General features: G+C 42.9%; 1 protein-coding gene across 1 annotated transcript; it reads left to right on the top strand.

Annotated features, from left to right (window-relative positions):
* Window positions 1–12,849: 12,849 nt before the first annotated feature.
* LOC307130404 (uncharacterized protein) lies at window positions 12,850–13,905 on the top strand (the record flags this gene model as incomplete). The annotated part of the gene is made up of 1 exon (XM_079823366.1): window positions 12,850–13,905. One exon carries the CDS (start codon window positions 12,850–12,852, stop codon window positions 13,903–13,905), a length of 1,056 nt encoding a protein of 351 aa, XP_079679492.1.
* Window positions 13,906–21,686: the final 7,781 nt, after the last annotated feature.

The raw sequence follows: 21,686 nt of genomic DNA, 5'->3' as shown, positions 1-21,686 counted from the left end.
AAATGTAGTTGTTTTCTTTGGTTTGATAATAATGATTTAATGATGTACACATAATGTATAGGCTAGATGCAGAATTTTTTTATTTGTTTTTTACAATTATTACAAAATAGACTTAAAAAAACGACACACAAATAAACTAACTCTTTGCTCATTGTTTCAGTTGTTTTAAAATGTTATGGTATTAGACTTATTCTTATGCAATATGTGTAGATATTATAGCCTACTGACTGTTAAATATATGCATTGCCTATAATTCACAGAAATTGTTCCTTCGTATGGGTAGTGGGCCAGCCAACATATTCTGTTTTTGTCCCTTTCTCCTTGTAACCGCATGGGAGACGTTGATGTAATTTTGTTTTTAAAAGTGGGTGGGACAGATGTGTGCATTCGTGCGTGCACAAAAATAACATTACCATGTCAGAAATCAATTTCAATAGTATACTGAATTTAATTTTATTTCAACGGAACGAATAGAGTCTCTGCAATGGTTAGATTGACGCGCGCAGGAGCCACCACCACTGATAACAGCGGGAAAGAGCAGCAGCGTGATTTCGAAAAAATAACAAAAACATTCCAGTGTAAGATCGCCTCTTCTGCTAGTCAGCTAGAGATGTTTCATTTTTCTTTTATACATCTGCAAAAGTATTGAGGACAATACCGACCCTGGCAAAGAGTTGTGGGCACATGTCAACTGCAAATTATGCCTATGAGGTACGTTTTTTTTTTTTTTTGGCATTCTGATAATCTTATTTAATCTTGATTGTAATTATCGCTTTTATCTACATATTTCACCTAAATGTGTGTGTATAATGTTATTTTACATACCTGTTTGTTATTTCCCCCTTTTTTGAGTTATATTTTTGTCTCAATGTGGAAATAGAGCACGTGTTCAGCGTATGCATATTTATTTTACAGAGAAAATCAAGGGCAGTTCACTCAAAGGGGACAATTGTTTGTCTGCTGTTTAAGGTAAGTTTTCTGTTTTAAACTATTTTCTCGTTTAAAGTAATTCTTGTTTAAAGTTTTATACTATTTTCTTGTTTTCTTTACTCAGTTTATGTTTCAGTCTCCTCTACCCTTTTGCAACTGCATGGGAGAAAGAATAAGGGCAATTCACTTAAAAAAGGCTGCTTGCTTTTGGGTTCTATCAGGAGGAAATGAATGCCTGCTGCCCTGTGTCTAATTGTCCAACGCAACTTTTGATGTTTTCTAACTGGTGTCACTAACCCCAGCTATATCTACATGACTGCACATCAGTTCTGATTGGTGTTGTTATCCACTGGTGGGGGAAAAAATATATACAACCGGACAGGCACACAGAAACAGGTGAATTTGAATAATACACATACTGCATATATTACTGTGGACATTACTTTATTAAGTGCATGTTTTGGCTCCAGGTGGTATAGCACCACTAAAATGTATTAAAACACTGTCAAAAGGTTTCTTTTAGATCAAGTAAAGATAAAAAGGAGCGAGTCAAATGTATTGTTTTATGAAAACCAAAATAGTACTGAAAAATAATGAACAAACAAACAACAACAAAAAACTATACTAACTTTACATTAACCTGCCAGTTACATTTCTTTCCATATATGCTGCATTTTACTTAAAATTATAGACTGGGTGGGTATGGAAATCTAAATCAGAGAAAATGATTTGTGCGGTTGGGCGACAGGTGGATGATTTGTTTTTGGCCGTGGATTCAGTTGACGTTGGAGCTGATCCGCGCATCTCTTACCTTCTGTTCTGTCCAGTACTTGTCACATGTTTTTAAAATACTAAAGCCATGATGAAATAAAGGCTTTTTATATTTCTTCAATAATATTCGTGTGCCTTAGATTGTTATTAATGATTATGAGCTGAATCATCCCTTACATCCAAAGAGCACCTAGATAAGAACTTGAACCCTGCGCAGCACTTTTTTGCATTTCTTGTTTTAATGTCTGTTAATGCTTTATAAATGATGAATTGACTATTTTTCTAATGCTTAACTAATGATTCATAGCGTGAGTTACTATAAAGTGTTACCGAATTGTCTTATTCTGCATAGTAATGTGTTTTTGTTTTCAGGATCTAGGACATGGAGTCATGATACCCACAGAAAAATGGGACATTGTGAGGAGAGTTGAGGGTGACTCAAAATTCTGTAAGAGCCTGGCTGTCATTATTTGGGGTACCACGGTCCTCAAACAGAGGACCGTGACCGGCATGAAATGCAACGCTAAAAAAGCTGCTGAGGCAAAACCACCTCTGACTGCAGAAAAGGTGTCCGCTATCAAAGGTAAAACTGTCAAAGCTAGCAACAATATTTTTTATTGTACAAGGCATTTAGTCCCTTTAAAGGCTAAAATTATTTATTACATTTGGTTTTTGTAATTGGTGTGGATGACACAGCAGCATATGCAGTATTATTATGTACCAGGGGTGTCCAAACTCCATCCTAGAGGGCCTCTGCCGTGCAGAATTTAGCTCCAACTTGTCCCAACACACCTTCCTTGAAGTTTCTGTGCCTAAAATGAGCTGTTTGAGTAGCTGGTTCAGGTGTGTTTAATTTGGGTCCTCCAGGAGCAGGATTGAACATCCCTGTTATATACTTATGTTATATAATATGAAGTGTTTCTTCCCTGAAACATCTTCCCCCGGTTTCACAGACAATGCTTAAGCTAATCCTAGACTAAAATGCATGTTTGAGCTATTTTAACTGAAAGAATCTTGCACTGACAAATCTTAAAATATGCCAGTTGCATTTTTTTGTCTCAAGATGCACACCAGTAATGTTTTTTTCTTGGGCACGTTTATAAAAGTTACTTAAATATCCTAATTGAACTAAGGCCTAATCCTGGCTTAGTCTAAGCCCTGTCTGTGAAACCGGGCCCTTATTTCATGACTTTCCTGGTCCAATCAGCTGAAAAATCTGCTTTCAACAGATACATTGAGTGCCTTCAGAAGGTTTTGTCATCTGTGGTACAGCACAACCAAGGCTCCACTGGAATGTAGCTAATTTATCCATCCATCCATCCATCTTCTTCCGCTTATCCGGGGCCGGGTCGCGGCGGCAGCAGTCTAAGCAGAGATGCCCAGACTTCCCTCTCCCTAGACACTTCCTCTAGCTCTTCCGGGGGGACACCGAGGCGTTCCAAGGCCAGCCGGGAGACATAGTCCCTCCAGCGTGTCCTCGGTCTTCCCCGGGGTCTCCTCCCGGTTGGACATGCCCGAAACACCTTCCCGGGAAGGCGTTCAGGAGGCATCCGGAACAGATGCCCGAGCCACCTCAGCTGTCCCCTCTCGATGTGGAGGAGCAGCGGCTCTACTCCGAGTTCCTCCCGAGTGACTGAGCTTCTCACCCTATCTCTAAGGGAGCGCCCAGCCACCCTGCGAAGAAAGCTCATTTCGGCCGCCTGTATCCGGGATCTTGTCCTTTCGGTCATGACCCAAAGCTCATGACCATAGGTGAGAGTAGGAACGTAGATTGACCGGTAAATCGAGAGCTTCGCCTTACGGCTTAGCTCTTTCTTCACCACGACAGACCGGTACATCGACCGCATTACTGCAGAAGCTGCACCGATCCGTCTGTCAATCTCCCGTTCCATCCTCCCCTCACTCGTGAACAAGACCCCTAGATACTTGAACTCCTCCACTTGGGGCAGGAACTCTCCACCAACCTGAAGTGGGCAAGCCACCCTTTTCCGACTGAGGACCATGGCCTCGGATTTGGAGGTGCTGATCCCCATCCCAGCCGCTTCACACTCGGCTGCAAACCGTCCCAGTGCATGCTGAAGGTCCAGGTTAGAAGGGGCCAACACGACAACGTCATCCGCAAAGAGCAGAGACGAAACCGTGTGGTCCCCAAACCTGACACCCTCCGGCCCTTGGCTGCGCCTAGAAATTCTGTCCATAAAAATTATGAACAGAACCGGCGACAAAGGGCAGCCCTGCCGGAGTCCAACATGCACCGGGAACAAGTCTGACTTACTGCCGGCAATGCGGACCAAACTCCTGCTTCGGTCATACAGGGACCGGACAGCCCTCAGCAAAGGACCCCGGACCCCATATTCCCCCAGCACCCTCCACAGGACGCCGCGAGGGACACAGTCGAATGCCTTCTCCAAATCCACAAAACAAATGTGGACTGGTTGGGCAAACTCCCATGAACCCTCCAGCACCCTGTAGAGGGTATAGAGCTGGTCCAGTGTTCCACGACCAGGACGAAAACCACACTGTTCCTCCTGAATCCGAGGTTCCACTATCGGCCGAATTCTCCTCTCCAGTACCCTGGCATAGACTTTCCCGGGGAGGCTGAGAAGTGTGATCCCCCTATAGTTGGAACACACCCTCCGGTCCCCCTTCTTAAAAAGAGGGACCACCACCCCGGTCTGCCATACCAGAGGCACTGTCCCCGACCGCCACGCGATGCTGCAGAGGCGTGTCAGCCACGACAGCCCCACAACATCCAGAGACTTGAGGTACTCAGGGCGGATCTCATCCACCCCCGGTGCCTTGCCACCGAGGAGTTTCTTGACCACCTCGGTGACTTCAGCTTGGGTGATGGACGAGTCCTCCTCTGAGCCCCCAGCCTCTGCTTCCCCAATGGAAGACGTGACGGCGGGATTGAGGAGATCCTCGAAGTATTCCTTCCACCGTCCGACAACATCCCCAGTTGAGGTCAACAGCCGCCCATCGCCACTGTAAACAGCGTTGGTAGGGCACTGCTTCCCCCTCCTGAGGCGCCGGACGGTTTGCCAGAATCTCTTCGAGGCCAGCCGATAGTCCTTTTCCATGGCCTCACCGAACTCCTCCCAGGCCCGAGTTTTTGCCTCCACAACCACCCGGGCTGCAGTCCGTTTAGCCTGTCGGTACCTGTCAGCTGCTTCAGGAGTCCCACAAGCCAGCCAGGCCCGATAGGACTCCTTCTTCAGCTTGACGGCATCCCTTACTTCCGGTGTCCACCACCGGGTTCGGGGATTGCCGCCTCGACAGGCACCGGAGACCTTGCGTCCACAGCTCCGAGCGGCCGCTTTGACAATGGAGGTGGAGAACATGGTCCACTCGGACTCAATATCTCCAGCCTCCCTCGGGATCTGGTCGAAGCTCTGCCGGAGGCAGGAGTTGGAGATCTCTCTGACAGGAGACTCGGCCAAACGTTCCCAGCAGACCCTCACAGTACGTTTGGGTCTACCGAGTCTATCCAGCTTCCTCCCTCGCCATCGGATCCAACTCACCACCAGGTGGTGATCAGTTGACAGCTCCGCCCCTCTCTTCACCCGAGTGTCCAAGACATACGGCCGCAGGTCAGATGAAACGACCACAAAGTCGATCATTGACCTACGACCTAGGGTGTCCTGGTGCCATGTGCACTGATGGACACCCTTATGCTTGAACATGGTGTTCGTTATGGACAAACTGTAACTAGCACAGAAGTCCAATAACTGAACACCACTCGGGTTCAGATCAGGGGGGCCGTTCCTCCCAATCACGCCCCTCCAGGTTTCACTGTCATTGCCCACGTGGGCATTGAAGTCCCCCAGTAGAACGACGGAGTCCCCAGTCGGAGCACTCTCCAGCACCCCTCCCAGGGACACCAAGAAGGCCGGGTACTCTGCACTGCTGTTCGGCCCGTAGGCACACACAACAGTGAGAGACCTATCCCCGAGCCGAAGCCGCAGGGAAACGACCCTCTCGTTCACCGGGGTAAACTCCAACACATGGCGGCAGAGCTGGGGGGCTATAAGCAAACCCACACCAGCCCGCCGCCTCTCACCATGGGCAACTCCAGAATGGTGAAGAGTCCATCCCCTCTCGAGGAGTGTGGTTCCAGAGCCCAAGCCGTGCATGGAGGTGATTCCGACTATCTCTAGTCGGAACCTCTCAACCTCACGCACAATCTCAGGCTCTTTCCCCGCCAGCGAGGTGACATTCCATGTCCCAAGAGCCAGATTCTGTGTCCAGGGATCGGGTCGTCTAGGCCCCCGCCTTCGACTGCTGCCCGATTCGCTTTGCACCGGCCCCTTACGGTCCCTCCCGTGAGTGGTGGGCCCACGGGAAGGTGTCCCCACGTCGCTCCTTTGGGCTGAGCCCGGCCGGACCCCGTGGGGGAAGGCCCGGCCACCAGGCGCTCGCATACGAGCCCCAACCCCAGGCCTGGCTCCAGGGTGGGGCCCTGGCTGCGCCATACCGGGCGACGTCACGGTCCTCGTTTTATTTGTCATCATAAGGGTTTTTGAATTGTTGTATTTATTTAATTTAATTTTTAATTTATGCTAATTTAACTCTTGACTATAACAATCTAATCTTTTAATAATTTCTTATTCATAAGAAGGAAAGAAATTTCCGTTTCATGCCAACTTTACATTTACAAATGATAAAGAACTGGATTGCTCATGACATCATAACTGTGCGTTCGGCGAGAGTGTCAAACTTCGCTCTGGCCGCCCTGCCATCGACGCTGTATAGAGATTTGTGGACGCGCTGCCGCTCTGACGTAGATTGAATGCTTGGTCTTTTTTAAAACGACATTTAAAGGGGCTGCAAAGCAAACACTCATGTTGATCGGCGTTTGTGCAGACTGACCGCAGGTAGGGTATAACCGTATAATATAACCTCATGAAATCATTTAAATGTGAAAGTTTAAAAAAAGCAGATCGATGGAAAGAACTTAACAATTATAGTAACATGTTTGCTAACGAAATAAACCAATTAAAAGCCATTTGTGTGGTGTATAAATAATGTTGCGCATCTTCTTATCAAATCCGCCGCACCAGCAGTGATCAACCTCTCTCTATTTTGCTTGGGAACTAATGTGGTCGGAACCAAAGTTTACAGCGCTGCGTTCTCTAGAATACTCTCAAGCGGAGCACTTCTATATTCCCATTGGTTGCCGCCGAACCGCGTCATAGCTCATTACCATAAAGTTGACCTGATTTCAACTCTCCTCGACGCCCAAATCGTCCAAGACGCACCGCGCCGCTCTCGCCGGAGCTCGCCGCCGGGCTCCCATTGAGAATGAATGACTTCCGGCCACTTTGACGTTCTCGCCGGCGGCGGTGTGAACGCACAGTAACAAGTAAAGTCACTGTGCCATATTATTTCAATGCATGACGTTAATTGGTAATTGTCCCAATCAGTAATTTTTTTTATTTAAAGTCTGACATTAGTCCATCAGTTCTTTAATTACATTGTGTGTGTGTGTGTGTGTGTGTGTGTGTGTGTGTGTGTGTGTGTGTGTGTGTGTGTGTGTGTGTGTGTGTGTGTGTGTGTGTGTGTGTGTGTGTGTGTGTGTGTGTGTGTGTGTGTGTCTCAAACAGAGTGTCTGTCTCAGAGGCTGAAGGAAAGAGGCCACACCTCAGAGGAAATAAATAAGCGCCTTCCAAATGTACGGAAATACCTGGCTGAGAAGATCAGTGACATAAACAGAATAAAAACTGTCAGTGGTAAGTACATTTCTGAATGAAATAGCAATGTTGACCCAACTTTATATTAGGTAGCCTTAACTACTATGTACTTACATCAAAACATAAGTACAATGTACTTACTATGTTTATATTGTATTGCAAAACACTTTTGCTGATATTGAGGTGGGATATGGGTAGGCCTGTTGCGATAATCAATTAATCGCATGATTAAAAAAATTTGCTTGATCATTTTTCCGACCGCGATAATTTTCCAGCGTCCGTTTTTATATCCATTTTTACTGAGCATTACATTATATGATCACGCTCTTATACATGTAAACGCTTCTAAGCGCGACAAGACACAAGAAAATGCGCTGTATGTCAATGTCCTGTGTGTGTGTGTGTGTGGGTGTGTGTGTCAGTGTCCTGTCTGTGTGTGTGTGTGTGTGTCAGTGTCCTGTCTGTGTGTGTGTGTCGGTGTCCTGTCTGTGTGTGTGTGTGTGTCAGTGTCCTGTCTGTGTGTGTGTGTGTGTCAGTGTCCTGTCTGTGTGTGTGTGTGTGTGTGTGTCAGTGTCCTGTCTGTGTGTGTGTGTGTGTGTGTTTGTGTGTGTGTACGTGTGTGTGTGTGTGTGTGTGTGTGTGTGTGTGTGTACGTGTGTGTGTGTGTGCGTGTGTGTGTGTGTGTGTGTCAGTGTCCTGTCTGTGTGGCTGCGTCTCATGTCAGCTAATCGTGGGACACTCGTCTCTGACACACACACAAACACACACAGACAGGACACTGACACACACACACACACACACACACACACACACACACACACACACACACACACACACACACACAGACAGGACACTGACACACACACACACACACACACACACACACACACACACACACACACACACAGACAGACAGGACATTGACACACACACACACACACACACACACACACACACACACACACAGACAGGACACTGACACACACACACACACACACCCACACAGACAGGACACTGACACACACACACACACACACACACACACAGACAGGACACACACACACACGCACACACAGACAGGACACTGACAGACACACACACACACACACACACACACACACACACACATATGCAAAGTCACACACGACAGGAGGAGTCAGAGCGATGGAAGTCTCCTGCTCACATCGAGTTCTCTTTTGCTCTTGAACAAACAATAACAACAGAATTTTGAGTATTCTCATATTAGGGGTCTTAAATGAGTTAAATAACGTCTTAATGTCTTTATGTTTTGTCAACAAATAAGTTCTTGTAACTTCTTTATAATGTATGGGTAATCTCATGTACTGATAATGTGGTTTAAGAAGTCCATTGTCCTAATGCATTCTCCTTTTTTTTGCAGGTCTAAGCCAGCCACAGTGGACACAGTAAAGCCACAAACTTGCATTTCATATACATTAATTAATAAAAATGTCATGTTAATTTTTTGTGTCAGATGTTTATTTACAGCTGGGTTGAGTAAAAAAGCGGGTCTCAATCCTATGTATAATTTGATTTCAGGTGCATGTTCTTCATTCTTTGCAAAACACAACCTTAGCTGTTAGCTTATATCAATACAAATTTTATATTTTCGTTTTTTTTAAGCAACGAGGACAAAACCGGTGTATAATTGTAGTAATAATTTAAATTATTAATCAACAGCTACCATTTAAACATACAAATCAGAACCATTAAATATGTGCAAATAAAGACCAATACAAATTTGTAATGGAAGCATCAGAACCAGTACAAACTGCAATGGAAACCAAATGCAAATAAAGACCAATACGAATTTGTAATGGAACCATCAGAACCAATACAAACTGCAATGGAAACCATTAAATATGTGCAAATAAAGACCAATACAAATTTGTAATGGAACCATCAGAACCAATACAAACTGCAATGGAAACCATAAAGACCAATACAAATTTGTAATGGAAACCTATACAAACCATTAAATCCTAATGGAATATGCCCAAAACACACTACGTAATGGAAACCATTTGTAATGGTTAACGGCTGATGGTTTGTAATGGTTTTGTAGTGGAAACCATTAGGATTTCTGTAATGGTTTCTATTGTTTTTTTCAGCAGGGTTGTTGACGAGCAAGAGACGGGTCCGTCCCTTTCGCTTGCTCGCTCACCAAATGCATATTTCCCCGCGTGATCCCGAAATACATCCCGGTGTTTCTTCGGCTCGCGCGGAGAATGAAAATGAATCTCTGGGTCCGCGGACCTCGAGCAGCCGCCTGCGATCGTTCCTCACATGATGAGAATCCATACGAGGAATTTATCGAGGTGGTTGGTCGCGCGGTGGCCAGGGCAGTTTGTCTGGTACTGTGAATGAGAGATCCCCGAACGCAGTGAGCTTGAGGTTTCTGTCTAGAAAAAACATTTACATTTACACGTGTTTTTTGTACCCTTGACGTCGTCGACTATTATGGGTGCGAAATCGCGTGGATATGTGAGAATACCCCAGGTCCAGGTGGGAGACGCTCACGAGCTATCTCTCGCCTGGGTCTGCATTTTCATTAAAGAGACATACCTCCCCACGAAGCAATGTACAAAATAAACGTCGGCTGTCGTGGACAAAGCTTATATGTATGAAATATATATATATATATATATATTTATAATTCTTATATAAATCATATATATATATATATATATATATATATATATAAATCATATATATATATATATATGATTTATATATATATATATATATATATATATATATATATATATATATATATATATATATATATATATATATATATATATATATATATATGATTTATATAAGAATTATAAATATAAGGGGACAGGCTGGTGCTGCGCTGCACACTATGTCTTGCAGGCATATCAGGCTGACCTTCTGAAGGATTTGGTACCCCTTTTCCACCAAAGCAGAGCCAGAGCTAATTCAGAGCCAGAGCTAGTCCCAGTTCTTAGTTGGTTCGACTGTGGAGCCTTCTAAGAACCGTTTGCTTTTCCACAAGCTGAGAGCCACAACAGAGCCAGGTCATACGTCACTGTGTATACGTCATATCTTTCCCAGCGACGCTAGCGCGCCAAGCGCCAAACACAAACACACCATCAACAATGGCGGACGTTGCGTTGCAATTGATGTTCATGGCTTTGCGGACTTTCATCGGCATCCAAACACGGCGGATCCAACGTGTTCGTGCGGCTCGCCGTAATTTGTACAGACGGAGATTACAGGCGAGAGTAACGGTATGTACATAACATTTATTTTTAACAATAAGATGTCAACTTTAGCCTCAGCATGTTGCTACCATCCTAGCATCGACTTTGCTTATAATCAATCACATTGTTGTTAAATAAAAATGTATTAAGCATTGGTGTAAGAAGTATAAAGACACTAGCCGCGTTTCCATTACCCTTCAAATTGCGCAAATTGAAATTGCGAATTGAAAATATGCCCAATGGAAACGCGTCAATTTCGCAAAAACTCCCATATATCGCAAAAAAGTTTTTACGCTCGCATGAGGTGGTTTTTCAGGCAATTCGAAAAGGAAATTTTCGCAAAACTGCAATGGAAACAGTTTTTTCGCATTTACAGGTCACCTGGTACGGCCACGCATTGCTCTCACATAGGACCAACATATAATTTTTTTTCCACTCAAGTATGTACTAGATCTTATGTCGTTAAAACGACATATATTTTCTCCTAATAAGGAAAGTGGCGTAACTTTATAATGACGGACCCTGGTGCAAACACAAATATCATAACTATCTATAGGCCTGTAATTATGACATATATTCAAGAAATGTATTAAAACAGAAAGACGCTATAGTTTCAGCCTTGCTCAAAGACTAGGTCAATCCATTCCCGGCGATCTTGGTTTGCTTCTTATTTATTAAATATAGCCTACAGCCAAATAGTTGATTAAATATTGATCAAAATTAAAATACAATTTATTCAAAACGAAATTCATTTTAAAGAAAGACTTTCCAGAAAACAATTCAATTGTGCTCAAAATCCATGTCTCCAGACATATGCGCATCTGATTTGCCTAACTCATGCTGCTCACTTTTCATAATCAACATATGAAATATATAATATAATATAAAATATATAATATAATATAAAAGATTATAATAAATATTTAGATATTATAAATAAATATTATTATAATATGTAGACATAGCCTAACTATATATGAAACTAAATAGGCTACGTTTTCTTTAACCCTCTTTCCGACGTTGGCGCCTTTTGATGGATTTTTTCCTTATTCCAGGAAACTCTCAATATTCAGATTTATTTTTAGCCATACAGATGTGCAAGACATAATTATAAACAGTAAACTCTCTACTTTTATTTGTGTACACTCACGATAACAGCAAAGGCCGTGGACTCCGGGTACAGATTATTTTGCACTCCACTCCAAACGCTGTCTTCATTTCAAAAATATATTTTGTTTATTAAACGCAAAGTTTTTCATTTCAAAAGCATTTCTAAATTCATTTATATTTCCAAAAAACGAAATTCCGAGCCAAAATAACAAAGTGGTAAAAAAAATCTTTGAGTTACCACCATGCAAATTCAAACTTTTTGCTCGTCTCTGTATGTGGCAATGCGTCACAATAACCTGGCGTATGTAAAAGTGGATCATTCTTTACAGATGATGGTATGTTTGGACAGAAGACGAGTTCTTTATTAAACTCATAAAAAAAACAATAGAATACAAAATGCCACAATTTATCATAACACCTCATATGTGCCGCTCAAGTATAAGGTGCTTTCCTTGCCATCAGTGCTTGGATAACACGCACGTCTCTTACCAGTAAAAATAATGGCGTGCGGTGGCTGGGATATACATAAACCTAACAACATACGTAACATGATTTTTGGAATGATTTATCACGAGAGGGAAAAAATGGTTTTAGTCGCATAATGGAAACGCTGTCATTTCGCAATATTTTTTTGTCGACTTTTAGAAAATATCGCAAAAGTTTTGCGCAAATCTGTAATGGAAACGCGGCTAGTGTTTTGTAAAAACTCTACTAGAAGTGCAATTTACCTAAGTAAAAGTATGTTGTTAATCTGCAGAAAAATGTGTCCATTGTCAGTGTTGTTCTATTCTTTATAATATTTTTAATTATTCTTACTGCTGCTTTAATGTTTAGCCTATATTGCATTGTACTGCTGTTGCCAATTTTTATATATATATATATATATATATATATATATATATATATATATATATATATATATATATATATATATATATATATATATATATATATATATATATATATATATATATATATATATATATATAAAAATACACAGTCCCCCTATTGCCCATAAATGAGACTTTTTTATTTTTTATTTTTTATTTTTATCTTTACCGGCAATCTTGCAGCTGAAGGCAAGGAGGAGGTCACCTGTAATGTGGGCATATCCACGATCTGACCACTGGTGGGACACAATTGTTCTGGATTTTACTCCGTTACAATTCATGCAGAATTTCCGTGTGTCCCCAGCATCATTTGAGTATATCTGCAGTCGGGTCAAGCATGTCATGGGGAGAAGGAACACAAACTACCGTTTGTGTGTCCCAATCCGAAAGCGTGTTGCCATTGCCATCTGGAAACTGGCCACGGGTGGTGAATACAGGACCATCAGCCATCTTTTTGGAGTAGGCCTCAGCACTGTGTTTAATTGTGTTCAGGAATTCTGCAACACAGTCAACACGGTGCTGCTTCCTGTCCACATGAAATTTCCTGATGCTGACAAATTGTTAGAAATGGCCACTTTCTTTAATAATCGTTGGAGAGTTCCACAGTGTGTTGGTGCAATTGATGGCAGCCACATTCCAATAATTGCACCAGAGGACTATCCACGAGACTATTTTAATCGGAAAGGCTGGCATTCTATTGTTCTGCAAGCAGTTGTGGATGGCAAAGGTCTTTTCTGGGATGTTTGTGTTGGCTATCCAGGGAGTGTGCATGACGCCAGAGTGCTCCGCCAGTCACATTTGTGGGAGGTCCTAAGTGATGGGGAATTACTTGGGCAAAACAAAGTGACCATCTCTGGCTGTGATGTTGGACATTACCTGATAGGTGATCCAGCGTACCCCATGCAGAATTGGCTCATGAAGCCCTTTTCCGACACTGGCAGACTGACCCCTGAACAACACACCTACAATTACAGGCTGAGCAGTGCACGATCGGTTGTGGAGATGTCTTTTGGGAGATTAAAAGGACGATGGAGGTGCCTCCTAAAAAGAAACGACTGCAAGCTGGAGCTGAGCAAGAGGATGGCACTGACCTGCTGTGTGCTCCATAACATTTGTGTGGAACATGGTGACAATTTCACTGAAGAGCACCCAGACAGGACCGTAAACATTCAGCCTCCTGTCCAGACAGTACCTGAGCATGCTAACGCAGAAGGGGCCGACGTCAGAGCTGCATTAATGATGCATTTTAACGGAGGGAACGAGTGATTCTTTCAATACTACAATTCCATATTTTTGTAACACCGCCATTTGTGTTTAAGGACATCTGGACGGTCATAAATTGTATTATGTATTATTCTCTTCCATTGATTAAAAAAACTGAACCAGACATTTGTGTCAAGAAACATGTTTATTTAAACAAAACAAAAAACTAATACAAATATTTACCAAACATTGCAAAATGTAAAAATGTAAAGTGCAGTAATTGAAAATAAAAATTGTAAATAATTTAAATAAAATGTGTACATAAAAAGACAAAAACACTGGTGATGTGCAATTTTTTGGCGCTCACTTGTGCAATTTTTGGGCGCTCATTTGTGCAATTTTTGGGCGCTCATTTTTGCACTTGTGCCTCCATTACGGCCACCATGCGCCCCATGAGCCCAAGCAGCGAATGTGTGTCCGCTCTCATGTCCTGCCGCAAGGCATCGTCCAGGTCTTTGCTGTTCTGCAAAAACCTCTCATCTGCCCTTTCTAAATACTGCACCAGTTCTGAAGTGCTGTCTCTCTTCCTTTTTCCTGTGTAAAACAATAATAGCAGATGACAGATCAATGTGTTGTCATAGCATTGCAAAAAAAAATAAAAAATTCTGCTGGGAAATATGCATATGCATCTGCTATATGATTAAATACTATTTTATATTATAGCATTATACATTACTATCACTTCATATTTTGCTCATGTCCCATAATATTTCCTCCGCATAATATTGTATAAAGCAAGTTAATGTAATTAATGTTACATATCAAAGCATTTTGTGTTGATGTTCATTAAGTTAAATGAAAGGAAAAAACATTATTTCCGTATCTTTTAGATGCATACATACATACACATATGTATGTATGTATATATATATATATATATATATACACATACACACACATACATATACATATATACACACACACACACACACACGCATGTTCATTAAGTTAAATGAAAGGAAAAAACATTATTTCCGTATCTTTTAGATGCATACATACATACAAATATGTATGTATGTATATATATATATATATATATACACATACACACACATACATATACATATATACACACACACACACACACACACACACGCATACATATACATATATACACACACACAATGTTTGTATAGTGTATGGTGTGCCCATTTGCACAGAAAGTCTTACCCCGTTCAGAAGATGTAACGTTATCCCCAGAACTGCTACACGACGGCGTGGGAGAGCTGCAGCCCAGCGGTGGCGGTAACGGTTGATGGCAGACAATTCTATAAACAAAAACAAGACAGTGCATCAATAAAAAACACTTTTTTTGTCCACTGTTTTTTATACACGGTTCTGCTGATACTTTAAACAATGAAATCACAGATACAACTATCTTAGCTATCAACATTGCAAACACTGATATGAGTAATTCGTACCTTGCTAAACAGCTAAAAACACAACTGACTGGGAACAAGTAAAAGATTGTAAAAACAGAACTTACCAGGATCAGTGCAACTTTGCTGCAGCGAATCATCCACCATGGCCTCGAGCACTATTGTCGCCGAATTCAGTGCCCCAGTCACCTGGCATGCCGGTCGATCGCAGAGGACTGAGTCGAGGACGTCGAAATGGGGGTTTCGGCGTGGGCGACCATTGCCGCTTCTACCGAGATCTCTTTTTTGGTCCCTGTAGTCTTTTTTTAGTTTTTTCAGTTTGTTATTTATCTGGACGATGTTCCTGTCGAACCCCGCTGTAGCCATGTCCCGCTGGATCTGCTGTAAAACTGGTTTCGTCCGTGAAGCCCCGTCTAGTTTACTCTGGACCTCTGCAGAGGACCAGAGTGCTAAAAAGCAGCTAATTTCCTCCTCGGACCACTGTTGCTTTTGTCTAAGCGCATCCATTGTTGTGTTTAGCGTTAGCTGCTAATTCAAAAATGGCGGTCACAAGTTTGTGTTCGTCTTGTTGGTCATGGTAACCCCGCCCCCAGCCGCTGACGTAAGCGTTCTTACTTCTAGCCCTGTTCTAGCCCAGCAATGTTTTGGTGCTACTTAAGAACCACTTTTCCTGGCTCCGAGGTGGTGCTTTCGGTGTGGAAACACAAAGAACCGATTTGAAACTAGGCTCTGGCTCCGATCTAGCTCTGGCTCTGCTTTGGTGGAAAAGGGGTATGAGTGGTTCATTTGGTGACTCCGTTAACTCTGTAGTGGCCAGATTTAAAGGAGTGGAAGAAACATGAGGAAGTGTTCACTCAGTTTCTTCCTCAATGCACTCAAGGGGAGGGGCTGTCAGCCACATAACCTCTCTTTGGTCCTTCAAGATTTAGGGGGGTAATAAGCAGAGTGTGGCGAGTCGTGCTCTCCCTCGTAAAGACTAGAGACCAGCTCGTCATCCTCAACAACCTCCCAGGGCAGACCTTGGGACTGTCATCAATATAAGATGTCCGGTGGTCTGGTGCCCAGTCTGCCCCCACAGGACAGGGCGTGTCAAACATTTGCTCGCCCCACCCCGTTATCCTCAAAACCACTCCATCCCCGCCACCTCTGGTGATTCGGGGGGGCAGCGGTTTCCAGTGAAATGTTAGACGTTCAGTGTTTAAATCCTGCTATCATCCAGGACATAGAACGTCTAACATGCCCTCAACAGGAAGTGTTAAAATTGTCACTCTCAGAGTCTCCGGCAGCGTGTGAACTTCTGCCAGGCATTTCTGCATGGGTGTTAAGCACAGTAAAAATTAGTAAACTAATTTATTTGTCGTCCTCCGTGTTTGAACGGCGTGGTCTCCACTTCCGTGAAGCAGAGTTGGTGTTCGTACTGTCACAAGTGACAGCTGTTACTTCCTGGTCCCCAGTAGGGTGGGGGGGTGTCCAATCTTAGATCTTCGAGTCTTAAACCGTGAAGCAGTTAAAGTACTCAAGGTTAAGATGTTACAGTGAAGGCGGTCGTGTCGCATATTCAACATTGTGATTGGATTCGGCACGATTGATCCAAAGGACGCATGTATTCGCATATAAAGACTGCCTCAACACAGGAAGTTCCTGAGTTTCACTCTTGGGGGCAAAAGCTTACCAATTTCAGGTCTTCCATTCGGCTAGCCTTGTAACTGCACGTATACGGAATGCATGGATGTATTACTGGCTCCATTGGGATTCCGGGGCATTCACATTTTGAATTACATAGGCGATTGTTAAAATTAGCACAATCACATGAGATGGTGCTTCAACACAGAGACAGTGTGTTAGTTCATCTAGTTTCTCCTGCCCAGAGAACGACTTATCTAGGGTTTGTTCGTTTTTTGGTCACAAGGTGGGCACAACGGTTTCCCGCTCGAATCAAGACCATTCAGTATACCCTGAGCAAAGTCAGGCTAGACCAAGATCTTACTGATCATCAGCACCTGAGTGTTAGGTCTAATGGCATCAGCATCCACGGGTTTCCCTTTGGGGTTGTTGCACATAAGACCGTTTCAGTTGTGGCTCAAAGTCAGAGGACTTAGGGCCAATCCTCAGGCAAATAAAGTGGCGCGCCATGTGGCTTCGTACACTAGCTATGTGGTTCAGACCCCGGTTCTTGCCTTGGGTCCCACTCTAGGCATACCTTGTCGTTGCAAGTTGCTAACGACGGATGCTTCCCTGACGGGCTGGGGTGCGGCCTTAAATGGTCATCCAGCCCAACGGGAATGGGAGGGTCATCAACTCAGTTGGCACATCAACTGCCTCGAGTTGATGGCTGTATTTCTGGCCCTGAAATACTTTCTCCCCCAATTGAGGGGCTGTCATGTCCTAGTGTGGGTGGACAGTACAGCTGACAGTACAGTTCAGTCTCATATATATATAATCACCAGGGGGGGTCTGTGCTCACGCTATCAGAATAGCGAGACAGATTTTTCTCTGGGCTCAGAACAAGTTCCTGTCACTCGAGCAGTGTACATTCAAGGGCGGTTGAATGTGGGAGCAGATTTACTGTCCAGACAGAGTTACAGATGGGGGGGTGGAAACTCCGCCCAGAAGTAGTCAAGCAGATCTGGATCAGATTTTACAGAGTGGGAGTGGACCTCTTCGCCTCTTCTCAGACAGCGCAATGTCCCTGCTTCTCTCTGTCACCCAGTTCTAGCCAGGGTTCGCCAACAAGGGTCTTGCTTCTTATCGATAGCGCTGCGTTGGTCGAACAGGGTTTGGTTCTCCGAGATAGTGTCTCTCCTCAAAGGCTTGCCTTGGGCGATTCTGGAGAGGAGGGACCTTCTGTCTCAGGCAGAGGGCACGATATTCCATTCCAGGCCCAACCTGTGGAACCTTCATGTTTGGCCCCTGAAGGGCACCAACTGAGGGACACAGGGCTTTCGCCTGCAGTTATTGAGACCATCCTAAGTGCTAGGGCTTCCTCCACTTGGAGAGTTTATGCTAATAAATGGGGTGTCTTTAAAAGGTGGTGTACGACACAATGTAGATTCAGTCAACTGCCAGGTTACTTCAGTTCTGGATTTTCTGCAAGATAAGTTGTCATCAGGCACCTGCCCCTCCACTCTTAGGGTTCATGTGGCCGCTCTTTCGGCTTGCCACACCTTGGTGGATGGGGTGCCGCTCGGGAGACATCCTCTACTCGCTCGCTTCATTCGTGGGGTTAGGCGGTTGAGGCCACCTGTTAGAACCAAGATCCCTTCATGGGACTTAGTTTTAGTCCTCGAGGGTCTGGTTGAGACCCCCTTTGAGCCATTAGAGTCAGCGTCTGACAGACTTCTGACCCTTAGAATTGTCTTTCTTTTGGCTACAACTCTCTGCAAGGAATTGTCAACAGGCACTTGCCCCTCCACTCTCAGGGTTTATGTGGCCGCTCTTTTGGCTTGCCACGCCCTGGTGGATGGGATGCCGCTTGGGAGGCATCCTCTGCCTGCTCACCTTGTTGAGCCAGGCAGTTGTGGCCTCCATTAAGAACCAAGATCCCTCCATGTGACTTAGTTTTAGCCCTCAAGGGTCTGGTTGAGACCCCCTTTGAACCTCTAGATTCAGCGTCTGACAAACTTCTGACTCTAAAGATGTTTTTTTCTTATGGCTATAACTTCTCAGAAAAGAATTGGGGACATGCAGGCTCTGTCAACATCGCCATCCTGCTTAGACTTTGCCCCAGGTTTGGTGAAAGTGATTTTGCATCCCCACCCTGACTACCTGCCTAAGGTTCCTTTCTCGACTGTACATCCTGTCACTCTTGAAACCTTCTGCCCTCTGCCGTTCACAACGCCGGATCAGGAGAAACTTCATAGACTGTGTCCAGTCCATGCTCTTCAGGCCTACGTCCACCGCACTAGCCAGTGGCGTAAGTCAGAGCAACTGTTTGTTTGCCATGAGGGCCGTAACAGAGGTTCTGCCACCACCAAACAATGTCACATTGGGTCAGGGATGCTACTGCTCTTGCCTATGAGGCGCGCGATCAAACTTCGCCTATAGGATTAAGGGCTCACTCCACCAGGGGAGTCGCCTCTTCTACTGCGTTAGCAAGGGGTGCTCCCTTATAAAGTGTTTGTGATGCGGCAGGTTGGTCCTCTCCGCACACATTCATAAGACTTTATAGCTTGGATACTCATGCCAATCCGGGCTCTCATGTCCTTGAGTCGATATCACAGGCTAATGCCTGAGGCTTCTTGCGTTCTTGTGCACACCTACACAACCGTAAGGGGTCCAGGCACCATCAAGCACAGCGGTGTGGGTATTCTCGTTCCCATTTGCATAAGCTTATGCAGCATTGAGTGTAGCTTTTGAAAGGGAACACTTGGGGTTACTTGACTGTAACCCTGTTCCCTGACAAAGCGGAACGAGATGCTGCATTGCTAGGCCGTGCTGATGATGCTTCAGGACTGGTCTTCAAACAAAGAAGATCTGGTTTGCTCCAGCTGAAGCTCATCTACTTATAGCCTCATGCAGCAGGTTATTCATTTTGAGAAGTACAGAATCTTTATTGTGCAAGTGAGATAAATAAATGCTCACATTTAGTCTAGAACTACAATAACCATCATGTTTACACACAACGCCTCTGCACTTATTTTTCTCAACATGGGGGCAGAAGAGCTGTCAGTCAAATTAATGTGAAAAAGTAACGAAGATATTTTGTTGTAAATTTTAAAAGTAATGCGTTACTTTACTAGTTACTTGGAAAAAGTAATATTATTACGTAACTCAAGTTACTTGTAATGCGTTACCCCCAACACTGGTGCTCTTTGATACCATTCTTTAATTTAAAAGCCACGTTTCTAGCATCTGTAAAACCGTATTTTTCCATCTTAAAAATATATCTAAATTACGGCATATGCTCTCAATGCAAAATGCTGAACAGTTAATTCATGTGTTCATGACCTCAAGGCTAGATTATTGTAATGCTCTACTGGGTGGTTGTGCTTGCTTAATAAACAAACTCCAGCTGGTCCAAAACGCAGCAGCTCGAGTTCTTACTGAAACCAGGAAGTATGACCATATTAGCCCGGTTCTGTCAACACTGCACTGGCTCCCTATTAAACTTTTTTAATCAAAAAATTGCATGCATTTTAAAATCTTGCTTATTACTTACAAAGCACTAAATGGTTTAGCTCCCAATGAACTTGCAATGAATTGGATAAGATATCAGTCAAATTCATAAGTATTACATAATTATAAAAAACTATTTTGCCATCGAATGCACTTGCTTGTTTGCACCGAGTTTACAGTTTGAACATACTTGTTTCCTTTTATTTATTATTTTCAAGATCTGAGTTGAATTATCCATTGTTGCTTTCAGTACTTCTATAAAGGGCACACATAATTATATTCAAACTCACATTAGAGGCAAAAGAAACCTCTATAGGTAAAATGTTTTTTCCCCTAGAAAAAAGGATAGAATGATGAGGTAAGTGCCCTTTTCCTTGAAAATATTATTTTAATATTAATTAATATTATTCCCCTGTGTTTTTTTTGCTGGAATAATTTATTTGAAAATCGAAATTTGAAAAAGATTTGGTCCATTTTTTCTTACTAATAAAGTAAAATAAGTATCTTTCAAAGGAATTAACTAATTTTATCTCGTCAAACATTTCATGAAGAAAAGTAAAACTGATATTGATTCACACAGAAACTGTCTTTCATTTATTTTGGGACTGTAACTATATTGAACAACTTTTAAAAAGTATTGGCATATTTATAAATGTTGATATCCTGCAAGATGTCACCATAAAACCATTATCTTTTATGAATTTACTGCAAAAGAAAATGATTGCTTTGTTATACATGTCATTTATTTTCTAACCTGTTTTTTGTATTATTATTAAAAAGTATCTCAACACTATTTCATCTTCAGTAAATAAGAAAGCAAGTAAAACAACATCAATTTGCAGTGCCTTTAATTTGCATTCTCTATCTGGTGTATAAATGAATTTCTTGCCCTCATGTTCATTTTTCTCTCATTATCAAAAATATTTTTCTATGTATTCTTTTGACAATAGGTGCATTGTTGTTAAATTTTGTGTTTTATAAATGTCAACTCTGTATTTTTTGCATCAATAAATTTTTACATTGAAGTCTTTGCATGCAGATCCGCATCAAGTCCAGCACCTGAAGCATTGAATGAAAAGTGTTTCGCCATGAAGATGATTCAGGATATCTCATAACATTTTGACTAGTCTTAAATACTATTTAAGACACATACAAATAAGTAGACATTTCTTATTACTTTGACTAGTCAAAATGATATTTTTTTTCTGATATGAATCGTCCCTGCTCAGTGGAATCTGCTGTTGTGTGAAGCGAGATTGAATTTACTCAGCGCCTCAGAGCCCCTCCCCT

Source organism: Gobio gobio, assembly GCF_949357685.1.
Source record: "Gobio gobio genome assembly, chromosome: 8".
Classification (NCBI taxonomy): Eukaryota; Metazoa; Chordata; class Actinopteri; order Cypriniformes; family Gobionidae; genus Gobio; species Gobio gobio.
The sequence above is the reverse complement of the archived record's forward strand: the minus strand, read 5'-3'. Positions and strand labels throughout refer to the sequence as shown.